Source organism: Lipophrys pholis (assembly GCF_963383615.2).
Source record: "Lipophrys pholis genome assembly, chromosome: 3".
Classification (NCBI taxonomy): Eukaryota; Metazoa; Chordata; class Actinopteri; order Blenniiformes; family Blenniidae; genus Lipophrys; species Lipophrys pholis.
Window position 1 is genome coordinate 10,798,247 of NC_137627.1, and position 19,739 is coordinate 10,817,985.

At 42.3% G+C, this 19,739-nt stretch overlaps 1 protein-coding gene across 1 annotated transcript in view; it reads left to right on the plus strand.

Moving 5' to 3' along the window:
- Positions 1-19,515, plus strand: part of clmpb (CXADR like membrane protein b) — a 68,957-nt gene extending 49,442 nt beyond the window's left edge. The window contains exons 2-7 of the mRNA XM_080460608.1: positions 3,418-3,569; positions 8,945-9,149; positions 11,690-11,875; positions 14,614-14,736; positions 15,223-15,364; positions 17,514-19,515. Coding sequence (XP_080316734.1) covers positions 3,418-3,569; positions 8,945-9,149; positions 11,690-11,875; positions 14,614-14,736; positions 15,223-15,364; positions 17,514-17,850 — 1,145 coding nt within the window. The 3' untranslated portion in view covers positions 17,851-19,515. The remainder of the gene's footprint in view (positions 1-3,417; positions 3,570-8,944; positions 9,150-11,689; positions 11,876-14,613; positions 14,737-15,222; positions 15,365-17,513) is intronic.
- Positions 19,516-19,739: the final 224 nt, after the last annotated feature.

Consider the following 19,739-nt stretch of genomic DNA (forward strand, 5'->3'; position numbering starts at 1 on the left):
GAGAGGATATGGGGCTTGACTTTGGGCAGCGCAAAAGAACCAGGCCTGTCTTGTTTGTCTGTCTGTCCGTCTCACTGGCTACACTATAATGAGATTGCAGGGCTCTGTAAGGCGGATTTACTGGAGCACAACTCCCCCTAGGGCCTTTTCATAGAAATTGGTTCCTCCATATTTCACCCGAGCCTCTCACTCTCTCTCTCTCTCTCTCTCTCTTTGTCAAACGTGTCTATAGCTCACTCTCTTGCTAAACCTCTGCTGTTAGTACCCAGTTTCTTTAGTTGATTATGAAGTGTTTCTTTGCAGCCCCATCTGTATGTTGAAGTTTGAACCGACTCATGAAAGCAGGAAACGGAGCCAGATGGAGCTCAGAAAAAGAGACACAATAGAGGAAGAAGAGGGATGGAGGATCTGGCCTGGAATTTTGCACCAGATACTAAATCGCCAGTCCGCTTTACATTTATCTCTACTGTGATATGTTTCCGCGATTTTTTTTTTAATTTTCATGGCCTCACCCATGTCATATTAAATCTTTTGAAGGTATGAGAATGCATAAACATCTCTGTGACAAAAGAACGTTATCAAGGCAGAAGCTTATACAGTCCACCGTGTTTGTTTTTAGGTCACCTTACTGCAAACTGAAAGACAAGGTCATGAGCCCACGCTAAACCCAAACAGAGCTCTCGTGGTGTGTGTGCAAAGCTGCCACATTGATGAGTCCTGTTGTGTCTCCATAGCCGATGTTGACACAAATGATGGGGTCTTGTAGTCAAACCACCCCAGCTGTGCACACGGTGAATGAGGCCAATCCAAATGCAAGCTCAAAACTCACATCAAGGCAAGCTTATTTTGGGAGCACCGTGTCATCCATTCCACAGCACAAAAGCCCCTCTGCAAGACCATAAATAAGTAGGAACATGGTGAGCAGTGGCTGTATACCAACCAAAAAAAGCCTGACTTGTCTGCGACTTTCTGTTGAAAAAAACCTCAATATTCTTTTTCATGAAAACATATTGCGGGTTTTCTCTGTGAAATACATGGATTTTATGGTCTTACAAAGCTTCATTAATTGGGGGGAAAAAAAGATGTATATTTGTGTCATGAAAAATGCAGAGTTGGGGGGGTGACCCCACTCCTTCTCTGAAGGTGAGTTTGAAGTTGACGACTGAAGCGTCTGATATTTTGTCAGGAAAAAGATTGCAGTTCTCAGGTCACCCTGATACTATCAGGTAAACTCTGCCATTCAGCAAGCCCACGGTTAAAGCAGTTAAAGATGAGGTGGGAGGTGAAAGAGGGAGCAGCCAGCTCTTATCAGGCCGACTACACAGTGCCGGGTTCAGCCCCGGGCTGCCGATGAGTGCAGTAGAAATGATTATAGAGGTTAGCCTGAAGAGCTGAGGGGAGACAATCCCCCACCCCACCCCACCATCACACCCCCAATACTCCCATCAAGCAGAACTAGCACCATTAGGTTCAACCAGCTGTATGTGATGTGAACACATGGTCTGAAATTTCTTTACGCTGCAAAGCTCCCTATTGTCTGACATCCACAGCGATATCGGCAGGAAGCCGACAAGATAAATGACCCTGCAATTGCTGCATTAAAAAGTCATAAACGGGGATACCTTTAGGGTACAGTGGCCCCAATGTGTGGAGGAGTGGCCCTTATTTTTCTGCTGACTCGTGATTTGAACGGAGCAGGTGGGCCAACAGATCAGACACACCTCAGTAATTTGTCCTGTCAGTTTTTGGCTACCAATGGGAAACAGAACCACTCAGCCAAGAGCGAATTCCTCTCACTTGCACTCATTCAAAGTCGCGGATGCCAATTGGAAGCTTTATATTTGATTGACAGTGAGTGGCCCAAAGTCTGACTCATAAAATAGAGACAGAGCTTAAACAAAAGTTGAAGAAGTGCTGAAATCCGCTGGATGATGTCATTTGTATGACTGAGGCTCCTTCAGGGAAAAGTGTTTTTTTGTCAGGCTGCGCTTCGCCTCTGCATCCAGCATCAGCACTGACTCATTGGTTTCACAGCACAGAGCTGACATTTTCATTGGCCCAAAGATCACTTACGGGACAGGGTGTTGGCTTCTATGAGGGTGCACCAGTGAACAAGTGGACAGGCTCCCAGCGAGCGCTCATGCATCCACATGGCCTCCTGTGGAACATTTGACAGACAGTGATTACGTCAGTGGAACAAAAAGACCCTCTTACTGACGGTATCACTGGGCTGAGTCAGTCCACCGCAGACATACCACCTGTCAATATGCATAGTTTTCCTCCAGACGTGTACCCCACACTATGGTGTTTATTTATCCTGCACAAACTGGGGGGCATATTGAGTTTCTGAGCACCTATTAAGTAGCATGATAATGAAACGGAGCAACAATATTTGTACAGCCTGCACATTTCATTTCAAATGAGCATCTGCCAGGCTGGCTAACTTTTATTTTAGGCACTCAGGCTCCCCTGAAGGGATTAGCTCATGCAACAATTAAATTAAAAGCAGGTAGTTAGGTTAAATGTTGTAGAGCCAAAAATATAATTCAACTTTGCTCAGTAGAGTCCTACAGCACTGTACAGTCTCTCAAGCCGGAGGAGGGAGGCAAATATCTCACTGGTGCGCCACTCCCTCGCCCCACACCCACACATCCACACCGTTCATAGTTTCAGCTTTCAGCAAGCCCCTGTGACGCCTGTGGTTAATTCCACACAAACCCACCGGGCTGTCCAGCATCCTCCAATAAATTAGCCTCGCTGCTCCCCCCGCTGAGACGCAGGCCCTGACAGTCTGGCTAGTGCCCAAAGTCACTCGCTTTTGCACACACTCATAATTATTGCTGCTTCTTACTGCAACCAAAGCACCAAACTGACTGCCTTGTGGGAATATATAGCATGCACGTTATTCTGCGTGCATATTCCTTTGTTATAGTTAAGGATGTTGCAAAAACGATATGTGGTTTAATGTAGGAACTCTTTTTTTTTATCACTAATAAGGACAGCAGGACTAATTTTTAAACTTTAAGTCCCGCAAGCTTTGACAGAAATGTTTATGTGCCAGTACTAGAACTCCTCAAAACTGCTGAACTGAATAACAGTAGATTTGCAAACGATCATCATAATGCTTTGACTTCCAATGCCAAACTTTATTCTGTGTAAACAGAATCCCCATTCTGTCTCTCTTCAGTAAGCTGGTGTGACATATCTCAGGATCTGTCAGATAGTGATTGGGATTCTGGGTCATATCATTCTGTGAGTCTTCCGTCTCAATTTCCTCTATCGCCACGGTTTTCCTTCCTATCCGCAGCATCTGTCTCTTGTCTCAAGCTTGAATCGAGCTAGTCTAGCCGTGTGACATGTCTCTGCCTCTCTGCTCACCGTTTCTTTTTTCTTTTTCTTTTCTTCTCTCTCTTATAGTTCTGCTCAGCCTGCTGTCAGTCCGGGCGCAGACGGAGATGAAGAAGGTTGTTGGGGACAATGCCACCTTGCCATGCCACCACCAGTTCCAGTCGTCTGGCTCTCTTGACATCGAGTGGCTACTGCACAAACCTCACTCCAAACAGAAAGTGGTGAGACGAGAGTGCTTTTTGTTGCTGCTTTCTGGTTGTCTTCCTGTTGTACTACACATCATCAACATACAGAATGAGAAGTTTCTTTCACTCTTTCACCATCATAAGCTCTACGGGAGACACTCGTTATTTCTCTATCTACTTCACACATACCTTTTCCTCCTCTTTCTTTGCCTCTGTTTGTCACTTCTCATCTGTCCTTAGCTTTCCCCCCATTTCAGCTTCATTGATTGGTTTCCAACTGGCGTCATAATAGTTGCCCATTAACTCAATGGCCAAAAGATACTGTGGCACTTCAAATTTTAGTGCCGTCCACAAAGGAACAATCCAGCAGCAGAATGTTCCTAAGCTCATTTTATATTTGTAAATTTGGACCCTTTTCCTTGGTTTTTCAAAACACACACACACACACACACACACCCACACACACACACACACACACACACACACACACACACAAAGAACATGAATACTGGAACTCCTGCAAATTGACATGAAAAACAACCCTAATTATGTTTTTATCACTTATAAACTCTGGCGTTGCTGTTAGCTTGGTAGCTAAAGTATTATGCGGCCTAATAAAGTACGATTGCTCATTCAAGTTAAAGACATCTAAAGTGTTACCACAGTTTCTCCCTTTAGAACAGCCTCAACAGGGAGTCCAGTTTCTTTACTACCACAAAAAAAAAGTAATGAGACTCACACAGTGTCTACACAGGAGGTGCTCGGGGAGCAGTATGCTAGCAGAAGCAGTACTAAGCTTGAGAGACTTCAGAGCCCAATACACAGTGACTACATACAGACCTGAAAAGCATTCATGTAAACTGGAGGAGCGAGAGCTGAGTTTTACGGGCATGCGTGGCGATACATGACCATACCGAGAAATATTTCTGCTGCTCGGTATGTCAGTGTAACATATTGAAAAATATTGCCCATTCACTGTATACACAGCTTGACCGCAGACTTCCTGAAGATTCAGAGTTTTCAGATCAATAGCTGTTTTATTGAAGCTTGTTGCTAATTTGGTGGGTTTTATTAGATTACGTTCAAGACTTCATAAACTATGCACAGAAAGTAAGGACTTTGTATGTCTCTGTTGGAACAGTGCTTTTTGGAAAGCCTGATTATTTCCCTTTGAAATAGTGCAACATTTTGTAAAGCATTTGCGGGACGAGTATTTGGGTTGCACCGAGTCATTTTTTGTGAAATTGCCACTGCTAAACAACATGTCTTACTTTTTTGTTGAGAGCGTCAGCTTCTGTGGAATGTGTGCACCTAAATCAACTGCTCAATAAGCCGCATTAACTGTTTTTCTTTTATTTGGTTCAATAAAAGTGTTATTTCCTAGTTGTTGATTTGGGAAACATCTTTGGCTTTATTAGCACACATGAAATCAGGAGATGGCAGCAATTGTTAGTGTCACTCGTAATCGCATCTTCCACAACTCTGTCCTACAGTCTTTAAATGGCTTAACTTGGCTTTATGTCTCAGCTTTCAGTATTATTTCACTGATTTTTGAATCGCTGTTTTTCTCCACCAAGAATTGAGCGTAGTATCTGATAGCGGACCGTGTATAAAGTCTCACCAGCGTTTCCTTTGTGAAGAGATTTCTGTACTCTCTGGAAGCCGTTTGTCTGTGTGCCGTTGTGCCGGTTGGCAAAGGGAAGCGAAGCACTGTAAGAAAGGAAAGAATAGTAGAGTGCAGAGGGGGAAAAGAGGGGATAGGAATGAAAGAATGGGGAAAACAAGTATCTTGTGCTTTGATGATTCAGAGGGGGGCTGCCACATTGCGATGAATATTTAACGGGAAGATAACATTGAAGGCACCATTAATTAAAATCAAACGTCTGAAAATTTGATTAGGAAAGAGACTGTGCCTGTAGCTGAATGAATAAATCATTCTTTTGTTCTGCTGGAAGGCCGTGTTAAGAAGGAAAGAGCATCTTGTCAACATTTAGCCTCTGTTAGCAAATGTACAGGATACATGTGTTAAGGACACAGAGGGGCTCCAAACAGGGCACATAAAAAAAGACCTCACGTTCCTTTATAGAGTTGATCGTTCAACCAGTTATAGTTATTAAAATAAAATGTTGCCATAGCGACAGCCACAAACCTGAAGCCCCCTCGAAGCTAAAATTATTAAACAGATTATCATCCTTTTCTTGAAAGATTACACCAGCAGTGGTGCCACATTATTTGGATCCCACCCTGTGCTATTTCAGAGCATGACTTCAGCCATTCCAGCACACAAATTTGACCACAAATGCCATGCACTGATCTGTTAAATAATTCATAAATGGTCCAGTGAAATGACACTGCCTGTGCTCTGTATTTCTGCCATCGCCGTTTTTACTTCCCCAAACATGAGATTATATTTATGCAACTGTGAAAACAAGACCTATGTGTCTTAAATTATTTGATACAAAATAATGATGTAATCTGGTCACAGTAAACCTCAGCCATACCACGCAGACAAACAAACAATCACACATACACAGATTCACACGTACAATTTAGAGGCACGTCAAATATATGTTTTTGAGCTGTGGGAGATCACATAATTATTCAGAGAAAAGACATAGAACATGCAAACTCGACACAGAAATACTCCTGATAGGACTCAAGCACCCGAGATAACCGGTATATACCATCTAGCCTGCATTTATAATCATTTGTTTTGATCAAATCTGCAATCTGATTAAAAAAAAAACTACCTGCATGAATAAAAAACTAATAAGATTCCCATCAGTATACACTGCACTCAGATTTCAGATTCTGTCTTGTTTATAGTTATTCGAAAAGCCAGTGAAGGCAGACCTGCTAAATGTCTCCGTATAGTGTTTTCAATTTTCACTGAATAAACAAACCGCCTCATTTAAATTGCAAAATATGTTAACAGCCTTTGGTCGTTTTACTAAATTCTCTATAAATTCCTCTCACTTACCGACGCTTTGGCTATCTATCAGCCTCATAAGCACGTTCCCAGAATGCACTCAGACATAACCAGGAGCCTAAACACACATACACATGTGGTGTTGTCTCCCCTCACATATCTCCGAGTAATAAATGTCCAAAGTTTGTGAAAGCGGTAGATGCTTGCCCACAGGCAGATGTTTTAAAATATGCCCTACTTTGTGTAGGTGCCAGAATTGTGTCATGTTTAGCCTGTAGCCTTGGCCCAGCAATGTATGTCTGTTTGCATTCGTAATGCGTTACGTGTTTGCTTGGAAGGTGGGCTGTGTGTGGAGGTCCGGTTATATGTGTGCGTGTGTGTAAATGGCCAGTCGTCACCTGTGATCACAGCAGGTGCCCCTGTTTCTTAGGCACTGATGCACTGTGGCACCAGCATTTAGCAGTCCCCATCTGCAGGCTCTCACTTGCCCTGAGTAATAGGCCACTGTGACAGCTGGGTTTGTTTGTGTGTGTGTGTGTGTTTGTGTGTGCATGTGGATGCAGAGAGAGACAGAGAGAGAGAGAGAGATACAAACACAATACATAAATAAGCAAATACAAATAGGCAGAGAGGAGAAAATGAGAGCTTTTCTTGTCCAGGTAAACCGATACCACATTCCAAATGAACTAATATTTCCTTTGAAGGCCCAGTCTTTGCAAACATCAGTGACTTCCTAAAAAAAAAAAAAAAAAAAAAAAAAAACGAGAGAGATACAAATAAAAATAACAGCAAAACTGTGATTTGCACATCATTTTCTGATTCTACTTCTGCTGATGACATGCTTTATTTGATCATTGTTTCATGTGCTACTTAATTTATTTGTTTTTTGATAGTCAGATACTGTCAACACAGCAATAACAATACAGTGTATGAGAAAAAACATTCATAAAGATACACTATAGAATTATGAAATGCTGTGTGAAATCCATCCATCCATTCAAATACATGCATACATGCATACATACATGCATACATACATACACTGAAAGACATATACAGACAGAAAAACATACAAAAACTATGTCTACATACAATACAAGCATGCACATACCCAATTTTCAGACTCTCCATCATTCAGCCCTCTAAACCTTGGAGAAATAGAAGTTTCTTTATCTGTCGCAGGTACACAGTGTGGGACAAAGGGACATTTCTTTTTCTATGCTTCTTACCCATTTAAAAGGAGCACTGGGTAACCATTGTGTGCATTCACGAGGCATTTGGGTTTCTGGAGGCCTTTCTTAAGGGTCCCCGATGGTTTTATTTATTTTTATTTTATTCTATAGTACTGTATTACCATCTGATTACAGTGGGAACAAGTGGTCATCCATAAATTATCCGTTAGAGAAAATGTTGTCATGTTCAGCGTCTGAATATGCTGACACATTCAAGTTGAGTTTTTTTGTCAAACATGCAATGCTATATAAGTTATCATCCAACACAAGTAAGAATGGGTCTCTACTGAATTGTATTATTTTTTTATAGTTAAAGAAGTCCCACACTGACAAATAGAATAACGTGTGCCTTTTTTTTTAACATGCCCTCCTTAATAACAAAATGTAAAAAAATACTTTGCTGCTCCATGTACACTCTTCAAGGTGAAGTACTTTGTGTTCATTACCCCGTAATGTTGTATTTATCACGACAGTACTACTCTTACTGTTTCAAGGGAGGCATTAGTTGTGAAGCCTGTTATTTTGTTGGTGTTTTACTTTAATCTTTTATCTCGGCTCTAAAATAAGTTTTTATTTATATCATTTTGGTCATTCTGACAGCTCTGCTTGTGGAAGGACCATACAGAGATAGCAGTGCGCACAGATGATGAGCTAAATGAACTCTGGCAGGATACAGGCATTCTCGCAAATGCATTCATTTGTACAATAATATTTCCCAAGTGTTAATTAAAAAGTGATTGCTAACAACGTTACCCATGTGTGCCGGTATTCTTGCTCGAGACTGTGCATCCGCGCCGGGACCTTGCGGGTATGTCTTATCTAACCATTACAGTTATGTCATTTTAAATGTTAATGGCAGTCGCACAGACACATACATCAAGGGGATTACTGTTGTGATGTAGTTGGTAAGTTAACAAAATGTGCTAACAAGTCATATGAAAATAATACTCGGCAGTTTGGATACATTTATCAGATGAATGACATTTGAAAGTTTGATGATTAAACCCTCCACGCAGTGGTATAGTGGTTAGCACTCTCATGTCACATCAGGAAATCCCCAGTTTGAGTCCAGTTGAGGCCTTTTTTGTGTGGCGTTTACACACTGTCCCTGTGAATGCATGGATTGTCTTTTAATTACTCCTGTTTCCTCCCACTGCACCAAAACGTGTGTTTGAGTCTCAAAGGTGAATCTCGGTTGTCCAGCGTGCATGCTAAACCTGACCTGTGATCACTTTCTTTCCCTCATGTAGATTATCACCTTTTTCGGGGGCCAGGTGTACACCAATGAGGCGGCAGGAAGCGATGCCAGCCGTCTGTCCTTTGCAGGGGAGTACCTGAGTGGAGACGCCTCCCTGCTGATCAGTGACCTGCTGCCGACCGACTCAGGGGAGTACTCCTGTAAAGTCAAGACTGGGGGAAAGTACCACTGGAGCCAGGTCAATCTCATTGTGCTGGGTAAGCACAGTCAGGGTCTAGACGCGCACAGGTGCACCCATTATCAAGTTATACGAAACCCATTTGTACAGAGCAAAAAAAAAAAAAACATACACACACACACAGACTCTCTCACAGACACATGTAGACCTAATCACGAGATCATTAGCCGGGCACATTTCCTCCGTCATGCTTACTGGGCCAATGATTCAATTTGATTCAGACAGTGTGATTTGATTGTACTTGTACTGTTTGGGTTTCGTTTGGATTGGTTACCTGATGAGGTGAGACCAGAAACATGAAACTGGTTTTGGAGTAACGCAGCACTGATTTATCAGTTATGGACCAAGTCACAGGGACACATATCAAGTCAAATACATTTGATTTTTTCAGTCTTATAGGCGAGCAATGTGAAAACAGAAGACAGGCCCTTTTTATTTTTATTTGCTGTATTCTGGGTAATCAAATTGAGTAGTTAAGAATGATATTGAAAGTGTCAGCTGCCATCAGGCTGACAGATAAGCTACTTAGAAATATTCCAGTCAGACTTTGATCCTGCAACTGCAGTAAATCCAGTTTTGGCCGGAACAAAGACTTTGTACATTTTATTCCCATCCTGTTAATTTTCTTTTGTATGGTTCCCCCTCATTTACCCAATATGGAGTTGGTTATAAATGGCTCAGTTTTACAACTAGCTTAGTGGCAATACACGTCTCTGCCCGCATATCACAAATAGCCAAACAACTCTGAGGAACGGGCAGCTAAAGGAGAGCGGCTATCCCACAAAAGGCGGCTACAAAGTCCAGCGGGAGGAGCGAGAACATTCTCAATGTCAGAAAAGCGGGCGATTTATTAAAACATCATGGGAGATTAGTTCAACCCGCGGTTATTGGTTTTCTAATGGAACAGTCTGTTAATCCTCTCGCACTCACTCTACCCTCTCTTCCATAAAGACATTTCAGTGAGTTAGTGCCTCGATTTTTACAAATTGCCCTCAGCTTTGTGGTGACACTTTCGATTTTGAGAGAGACGAACATTTGCATTTTTCTCTCCCTCCCCACGCTAAGATAATAGCTTGGCAGCAGAGCTGGTAGCTGGCTTGGCATGAAACACCACGTGAGTGTATGTATTTATGTGTGTATGCGCCAAAGTTGATGTGTGCCTCCCGCTCGTTCATCTCCGCTGGCCTTGTTGGGAAGTTTGAGGATTTGCATGTGCATATTTTCCCGTGCGTCTTGTGTGGATGCATACGAACGGATGCAGGTGTGTTTGTGGCTCTGCTGAGGTTTTTCCAACTGCTCCTGCTGCAGTTCGGCCTAACTGACCCTGACAGAGGCGAGAGATGCACAGCCGAGGCACCGGTGCTTACCGATCAGCCCCTCTCATTAAATTCCTTACGGAGTGTGTGAGCAGAATACATTGTGGGAAGAAGGCAAACAAAGGAGGAAATGCACATCTCGCTTTATGTACTGCCCACTAACTCACTGCACCTTCAGAGTTGTTGGTTCTGAGACTTTGCTGATGAGCAGCGAATAAACTAATACACGTAAGTCAACATTGCTCGTGCGCCAGTGTGACAAAAATAAAAAAAATTAGACGTTTAAATTTAGCTCACCACTGATCTAAAAATAAGTCACGTGGGAGGAAGGGAAGGAGTGTGCCATTTTCCTGCTTTGGTGGTGCAGCAGTGCCTTTCAGCGTGTTTCCAGATAAAGTAGTTGTGGAGGCTCAGCAGGTTTCAGCTCCACAGCAACGCTGCCTCCAGCTACAGGACCATGAGCTAAACCTTTTGACCTGTGAAGTACATATCACCATGAGCGTTCACACCCGTTTTTGGGTCATATTGATCCAATGGTATTCTTTTTTTTTGTTGTTCTCTTTTTGGGTCATCAGCTCCTGAGAAATAACTGTGATAGCAAACCTGAATAACTGTAGCATGGATCTGATATACGGAAAAGGAATGCAAATAAAGTTTAGAATTTACATTCGGTGTTACACCTTCGTGCAACTTTACAACCCTTAGATGTTATTATTACTATCTTCCCTTTCATATCTGCTTTTTGTTTTATGCAGTGTGTTTTACTGTGAGATGATATACAAGAGTGCTGGACTGTTTCACTGGGCTCCACTTCTATTTAAGCAGAAATTCCGTCATAAACTATAACAGATAATCATGGACTTTTACACAGTAATGTTACCACCGGGCTGTTCATTGAAATGAATGAAGCATTGATTTTATGAAGAGTGGGAGTGTTTGTTTGCACTTTAAACTTATTTTATGTGTAATAACTGTTAAAATGAGGAGATTATGCTCGAAATTCTCATGATCCATATGGAGTACAGTCTCATCCCCGCAGGTTTCTCTTTTATTGTAAGTGAAAACAGCCACAACAAACACATAAATTATTTGGTTGTTGTATATACATATTGTTACGTCTGCCATTATACTCTAAATCTTCAACATTTCTTGCAAAACTAAGTGATGTGGATTGTCATGATCAAGAGCAAGTTTTTCTGTGTGTTGAGTTTAACCGTTTCTGATCCCCCTCGTGTTCCCACAGTCAAGCCCTCCAAGCCGAGGTGCTGGATGGACGGCAAACTCCTGAAGGGCGGCAAGCTCCAGAAGGGCAGCGATGTCAAGCTCAGCTGTAAATCCAGCGACGGCTCAGACCCCATTAGCTACAAGTGGGAGCGAGTGCTGGACAAAGGCAAGAGTCTGGGCAAGCTGCCAAACCTGGCACTGATAGGTAAGAAAAATAATTGGCACTGCACCGACATGCTGATTCACCATTCGAGGCCCTCTGCAGAGAAATGCTATGAAGATTCATTTTCCTATTAGTGTTTTTTTTTCTTTTTTTTTTTTTATGGGCCGCATTTATCTATTGAAGCATTTTGCTGAGCACGCCGCCTTTCCTTCACCTCCTCCCTTCTCTACATTTGTACATCTGCAAACACCTAAATCTGCCAAATACGGTGCTGCTAGCCTCGTACTATTTTGCAAGAGTAATTAATGGCTTCAACTTTTTTTCTTTTTTTTTTTGCTTAAAGGCACATAGATAGACATAGTTTTGTCCAGTGATTCTGCTTGCTCCTCTATTGTCTTCAGCTCTACTGTCTACACCTCTCTTTCAAATTTGTGTAAAAGCTCAAGGGCCACATAATGAAAGCTATAGGGCTTTTTGGAGAAATCAGCTGCAGCACAGCCTTGTGATTTACAAACATATGAATCAAGGCTCATGCTAAGATCTGGTGTCTTGGTCGTTAGAAAACAAGCCTGGCTCAAGTAAATAGTACCTACATGCAATCTAGTTGCTACCGGTGTTTCTTGGATTGTGTGTAAAGTGGGAAGGAAAATCAAATGTAATACACAGAGCTGGATTGGCAGCTCTGAGTATATTCCCTACCCAAAAAAACATTGGCTCTGTAGTCGCCCTCAGGCACACTTCACTCAAATGTTGTGGATTCCAGTGTTCCTCTTGGATCATAACCAGCGATAGCTGCCTGTAAATATATCAGAGATGGTTTATAACTGAAAAGCTAATGGTAGGGCAATTCTCCCCGGTGTGTATTTTCTCAACCAACAAACACCCTCAGGGTGCCAACCTCTCTGTCTCAGCTTTCCCTTCAGTCTTCAACTGGCATCCACGGTGGCACGTGTCCAGACAAAAACCCTCAAATTAATGGCATCCACCAAACAACACCTGTTTGGTCTAATTAGTTTTCATTGGACAATAATACGTGGCGTCAGCAGCCATTATTTATGGGCCTGGTGAAAGGTAATATCACATGGTTGTCATTGGTTGGGATGACTAAATATCCCGTGGGGCCGTTGGGCTCCATCGCTCTGTCAGACACGCTCCTGCTACTCTCTTCAAGTGCTCCTGAGTGTGAACGGGCGCCGCTCTAAGATAAACACCCCATCAATGTCCCTCTCTTGCTCTTTTCATTTCCCTCACTTTTTCTGTCACAGTATATGTTTCAGATATTTCTCATGTCCTGCTGATGTAATGGACTTTTAGGACTTGTCGGGACGCATAAGCAACATACCTTGAAGAGAAGAGACAGACTCAGAATCAGTCATCCAAAGGTTACAGTCGAGAAAGTACATAGTCATAAAATACAATGGCTTTATGCGTACAGTGTTGTCATGCACATATTAACATTTATTGGTGTGTTTTCTGTAAAACAACGAACAAACAATACACACGTACAGTTTAGATCAAGCCTCTTGTGCATTGTGTGTGAGTCTCATTCATTTGACTAAACTAATTTACTGAGATTCTGCATGAAGCATGACAAATTGAAGAATACAACAACAAAACAAAAAAAAACAGGTGGTTTTCTAAGAATTACACCATCAGAAACCAACGGGAGTATTCAAATGGGTTGGCGTGCATTAGACTGTTTACGCATGAACAATCTACTGAAAACTGTATTGCTCTCATGTTCATTTGTTTGCATTCACAATGGAGTCATTGAATGGAGCACTGAGACTACACCAGCATGAAAATGGGAGTTGGGCCTGTTGGTGGATGAGCCTCATAAATATATCAGAGCATTACAACTAATAAATGTGAATTTTACACACAAAAAAAGGCAACATATGCAATATGAGAATGAGAGCTGATTGGACACAATGTCAAAGTTTGGGGTACTCACCAGAGAATATCTTAGGATAAACTCTGCAAACGAATGGCGTGGCGAGCTTGTCGAAGAAATGCCTCTCATCACAATACCAGCAGCATATCTGCTGAAGGGGGAGTCATTGATCGATTAGCACGAACCTCAACCAGTGTTTTGCTATATTTCATATTCATGAAGGCAATCTTGCTTAATAGAAGGCAGTATGGTGTAGTATAGCATAGTTTAATATCGTCTTGTTTTGTGTCAGGGCTCCTCTGTGCGTTTTGTTAGTAGATCAGCTTTCACACCTTTGCACTAGTTTTTATATGGCGCAAATATTTAGAAGATCAAGCCACAATCTCCTTCTTTTCATGTAAAACTTTAGATCAAATTTGCATTCTTATCACAGTTTTACAGCATGGTCTAATTTATAGCTTTTATTTTGTCCTTGTTGTCCTATTATATTCATTTCACTAACGACATTCAGTTCAACTGTGCGATTCTTCTCATAGATTACAGCAAAGAATTCATGCTGGGAAATATTAATTTGTTTCTTCAATCAATTTCACTTTTCTTGTAATGATGCTCAATCCCTTCTAAAGGGTAATCACACAGCCTTTAAATGAAAATGTCCTCACCAGCAAAAACTTTTTTCTCTTGATAAACCAGCATCCCTCAAACACAGAGAGTTGACCGTGACCTGGTCTGGTTCGTAATAAAAATGTATACTGTGTGTATGTGTGGGTACATGAAGTGCAAAGATAGCTTATATACTCACTGGCTTTGCTGGAAACAAGTAGGCAGAACAGTTTGTTTATCTTTCGTAACGACACTGTTTCTTTTCCGTTTTTGCAACCTTCAGATCTCAAGAACCCAGAGATTGTGACGCTGAGGAATTTCACTATGGACAGCACAGGTGTCTACAGGTGCACAGCGAGCAATGACGTGGGGGAGGAAAATTGCACCATTGAGGTCACGATGCAGCGTGAGTTTTGGGGAGGCGAGGGCAAGTCGACCTCACAGCATTCACCTCGCACCGAACTTGCCACATTGATTGATGGTTATTGTTTCAAACTGCAGCTGGAAACACATTTATTCCCCTCTCCAGCTCTCCGTCCACCTTCCTTCACTCTCCTCATTCTCCCCCAGTGCTCCAGCCTCAGACTGCACTGAACCCAAACTGGTGGCTGCTGCTCCAGCAGTCATGTTTCACTGTCACACTAACACATTTCCTGAGAGGCCCTGGACCATTAAGGTCATGTGTAAAGAAAGTGACACGTGGAGCAGCTCAGCAGAAATGTTTTCTTACGTTGTATTTTTGTACTGTGGCAAAAAAAAAAAGAAAAAAAAAGTAGGAGTGTTTCTTCTTTAAATGTCAATCTAATACAAGTATTGGCAAATTCAAGAGCAAATATTATGAGATTTTCCATGACTCATTCCGTCTCCATTCTTCCACCTTTCTCTTTTACAGATGTGAGGGATGTAGGGAAGATAGCAGGAGCAGTGGTGGGAATATCCCTCGGTGTCATCATCGTCATATTAATCATCTGGCTTGTCTTCCGGAAGAAAGAGAAGAAGAAGTATGAAGAGGAGGAGACTCCAAATGAGATCAGGTTTATTCATCAGCTTCTATTCTATTCTTTTATTTTCAATGAAAAACATGTGGATGCCTGAAAGTGATTGTCAGGATTTTGCATGACTTTTGGGAATCCACGCATCTCTGTTAACTTATCTCAGACGGTCTTGTTAGGTAAGCTGCAGTTTATATTTCAAGATGAACTCAAAACACTCGAAACCTAGTTGTGAGCACTTAGTTTCTAAGCTTTGATTGCTGTGTTTCGAGTGCTGTCGTATATTACCCTGAACCTTGGTACTGTTGCAGAAACCACCTGACTGTCTATGTACGTTCCACCTCGTGTTTTAGCCTGCTGGTAATTCTGTGTCATTAAAAGTTTTCTTTGATCACACTTGAAGCCAGCAAAAGAAATAGTTGATGAGAAAGAAAATCATCAATGAACATAAATAGAAAAGTAACATATACAGCATATACACAAAATAGCGTGCCTGCGTCAGTCACTGGAATCAGATCAGACATTAAGGAATATGATGCAAAACCAATATGTGATAGACGGATTAAACCTAGTGTAAATGTCTATACGTTTATAATTGTATTGTTAATTAAAGTAAGTAATTTTGTTTACAGCTTAACTTAAAATCCTCGAAATATGGGTCAAATGTTGAATTATACTCGTGAGTGAAATGGAGCTGTGTCCAAAGTATTTTGATCCATTAGTATTTTCTGTTCTCACACGGTCTTAGTTTGATAGATTGATTTCAGTTTTGTCTTATTCCACTGACCGCTCCCTCCCCTCAGAGACTTTTACGCAAACCAACTACGAAAACAAGGCCAGCTGTTTTTGAAACATCTTAAAAACCTAAAGACCTGTTCATCCACAAGCAGCCAAACACCACACACCCGCTACACAACACCGGAGGTGCTATAGACTCTCCATTCTCAAATTCTGTCTTATGCTGTTTATTCATTTCTTATATATTCATTTATCTTATCGCTCCTCACAGCAGCAATGAATTTACTCTATTTCATTCCGTTTCAAAGCAAGTACAAACGCTCACAGACACCACAATAGTCTCTTTATCACTGATGCGCTCTGAGTTTACCTGTGGCCATATTTCCACAATGTGTCTCTGAAAATAAAAATGGCTACAAGGTCAAGTGTTCATCGATTAAGTTTTGTGTTTTCACACTGTCCTCACTATTTCAGTGTGTATGTGTGTGGCGGCGACAGAGCTGAGAGGTACTTTTTTATTCCTCACTGTAAAGCTTACATGCTTTGGACCCTGCAGACAGCTAATGACACTTGTAAAAATAACAGCTCTGTTTATCCTTTCGGTGGTGCAGGTGCATATTTACTAGAGTAACAATGAATAATGCAATGTGACTGAGGGACGAATTGAAGTAAATAATGTAGGTGCGATGAAGTGTTTTCAGTTTTCACGCGGTGTTAAGAGTCTCAGCCTTCCCACTAATGTGCTCTAATCAGACCACTAGCTGGTGACGCACAACTCCCGAGGACAGGTTCAGAGCCAACCGCCGCCCTTTAAAACTTTTATTCTTTTCTTGCAAGAGCTATGCAATCATGTGTGGTGAGCCTGCAAACATAGCATGTAGCCAGAAGTGCACAAATGAGAGGTTTCTCTTTCTGATCCACTTTAATTCAAACAGCAATCCAGGTCATGATAAGAGTGCAAACAATCTCAGTTTTGATGAATAATGCTGTACTTGTTTTAAGATACTTTTTGCCAATGTGGTTTATAGTCCTTCAACCCCCCCCCCCCACACCGGAATTTGTATATCGTAGTTGAAACAGTAAAGACATGGAAATACAAAGGAAAGCTTTTTTGTGTCTTTTTTTGAAGCAAAAACATATTTCTTCTTCCACAATTGTGTCTGGGGAGCAAGTGATTTCATCAGATTTTATTATTCCATGCAAATGTGTTTTCATAAAACTCAGGGGCTAGGAGGGTTTCTCATGAATTACATGAGTCCCCCCCCCCCCCCCAACCAATACTTGTCCCATGTGTCTAAGATCCAAGAATAGTGCGAGGGGATGAGGCATGCTGTTCAGCAGTACATTGTGCCTGTGTGTGTGCGTGCGACTTTCTATTTTTAGAGTAGCAGTTAATGTAAAATAAATGGACTTTTTTCATCTTCGTTTGTTGTGTGTTTCTTCCTGACTGCAGGGAGGATGCTGAGGCTCCAAAAGCAAAGCTGGTGAAGCCAAACTCCCTCTCGTCATCCCGCTCTGGCAGCTCACGCTCTGGTGCCTCCTCCACCCAGTCCATGGTGCACAACAGCGCCCAGCGTGGTCACCGCCCCCGCCCACCGGCCGTAGCAGCCCTCAAGGAGAATGGACAACCTCCAGGCTTCCCCCAGTCCCCTCCAGCCTACACTACAGTGGTGCCTCCCAAAACCCCCGAGCTTCCTGTCACTCCCAAATTCAACTCCAGGAACATGTCTGGGCCCACACCCCCGACCCTCATGGTCCCCGCCCAGACCAAGGCCTTTCAGACTGTGTAGGACTGACAGCCACGCGCTTCCTGCAGCCATGATAACACTCCCGTCCCGTCCCTGCCCAAACCCTCTTAGCCCACCTCCCTCTCCCAAAGACTAAGACTCTTCTATAAACAAAGAAATGCAACTAGTAAAAAGGATGTAATTAAAAGAATCAATATTATAAATCCAAAAGTACTTTTAATGAATGCATACTTAAAAAGGGAAAATAAGACATGCTTGCCCCCTACTGAATTACACGAAACAACAAAAAGAAAAGAATAAGCAGAGACCCAAGATGCAACACTGTTTTGTGTCTCGTGGCTAAAGGCAGAACTTTTTTTCTGAGCTCTTCCTTGTTCTACCTTTGGAAGAAACAGAGAAGCACCATGTGCAGTACAGTGGAATGAAGAAGCCCCGCCCGCTCCCCGTAGTAGAGCTTTTATTTATTTATCAAATCGAAGGATTGGCATGCAGTACAGTAAAGGAGTGAGTGAAGGAAAACAGTAAAGGCCAGAATGAATCTCCACTCTGACCCAGGCAGGTACCATTGGAGTCACACTGCTATATGAAACCAGCAGGATGGAAAAGAAGGAGGAAGAAATTACGAGATTATATGACAGCAATTGATTAGTATTTTTTTTTTTTTCCTCATTTCTCTCTGTCCTGGAGGACTGGGCCATGGGAGTGATTTTGGGATCTGTGTCTCTCTGCACCTCCGTCTCGCTGCTTCCAGCACCTGCTCTAAAACCACAACTCTCCTCCTCCTCCCTTTCTCGCCTCCTGTGGGCCAGGCAGACTGTGTCCATCCATGTGGACAGACACAGCGTGCGGTGTGTGCATCATCTGCCTCAGTGCTCTCGGTCTTTCCTGCTCTCACAAGGAACCCACAAGAAACTGCGGCGGCCCTGAGACTGACTCAGCCGGCTCGCAAACAGCTCATCTGCTTCACCAATCAGCAGGGGACACTTCAGGTACACGGATGTAGCATTGACGGCCAAGTTAAATCAATGGAGCTGCTACCTTCCTCCGCATCCTGTCTACATCTCTGGACGTCTTTTTCTGGTACTGAATATCCTCCCTGAATAATTAAATCGTATTTATTAGGCCTATAGTTATACATTAAATATAGGGGATAAGCATCTATTAGACCAGCTAGACATGTTTTTCTTTTGTTTCCGTTGTACTTTCCAAACAGGTTGTAAAGAGTGACAGACAGCCATGTGTCCATTCATCCATTTTAAGAAGTGCCACCAATCCAAGGGATGGGTTATTATTATTATAATTATTATCATTATTATTGCTTTTTTTTTTTTTTCTTTCTGTTTACCTTCTACAATTCTGAACTGAAACCAAAATCTGTCACCATGAATGTGTGATGTACAACGATGATGGATCCCATTACTTTCTGACTCCTCTAAGGTACTGAATCAATACTTAAGCTAAGGCACAAAGAATTGACGCTCAATTTCTACAACTACTGTATGTCTGAATGAGGGGAGTGCGGAGTATGTTTCCAGAGAGTTCAGTTGTATAGGGCATGTATGGTATCATCATCAATATTCTCCTTGGATTCACAACAATGGGGTGGCACTCGATTGCGGTCTCACTGAAGGGTTATTGGTCGAGCTCTGTTTCCCTTTTTTGTCGTATCCTCAGACGGACCCGGCGCAGTTTGATTGAAAGTAGCTGAAAAAAAAAAAAAAAAAAAAAAAAAGGGGGCAAGTAGCCTATCTAGTGTGCCTTTGCAATCCCTTCCCCCTTTGATGGTTTCTTTCTTTGTCCTTATCTTCAGCGCACCAGTGGTTAAGTCTCTGTTCACACCCAGCTCTGAGGGTCAATAGCAGCAAATACTGAGAGGTACAACTTCACAAACTTGCCCTCGTAATACAAGACGCAGCCTCGTGAGCACCGAG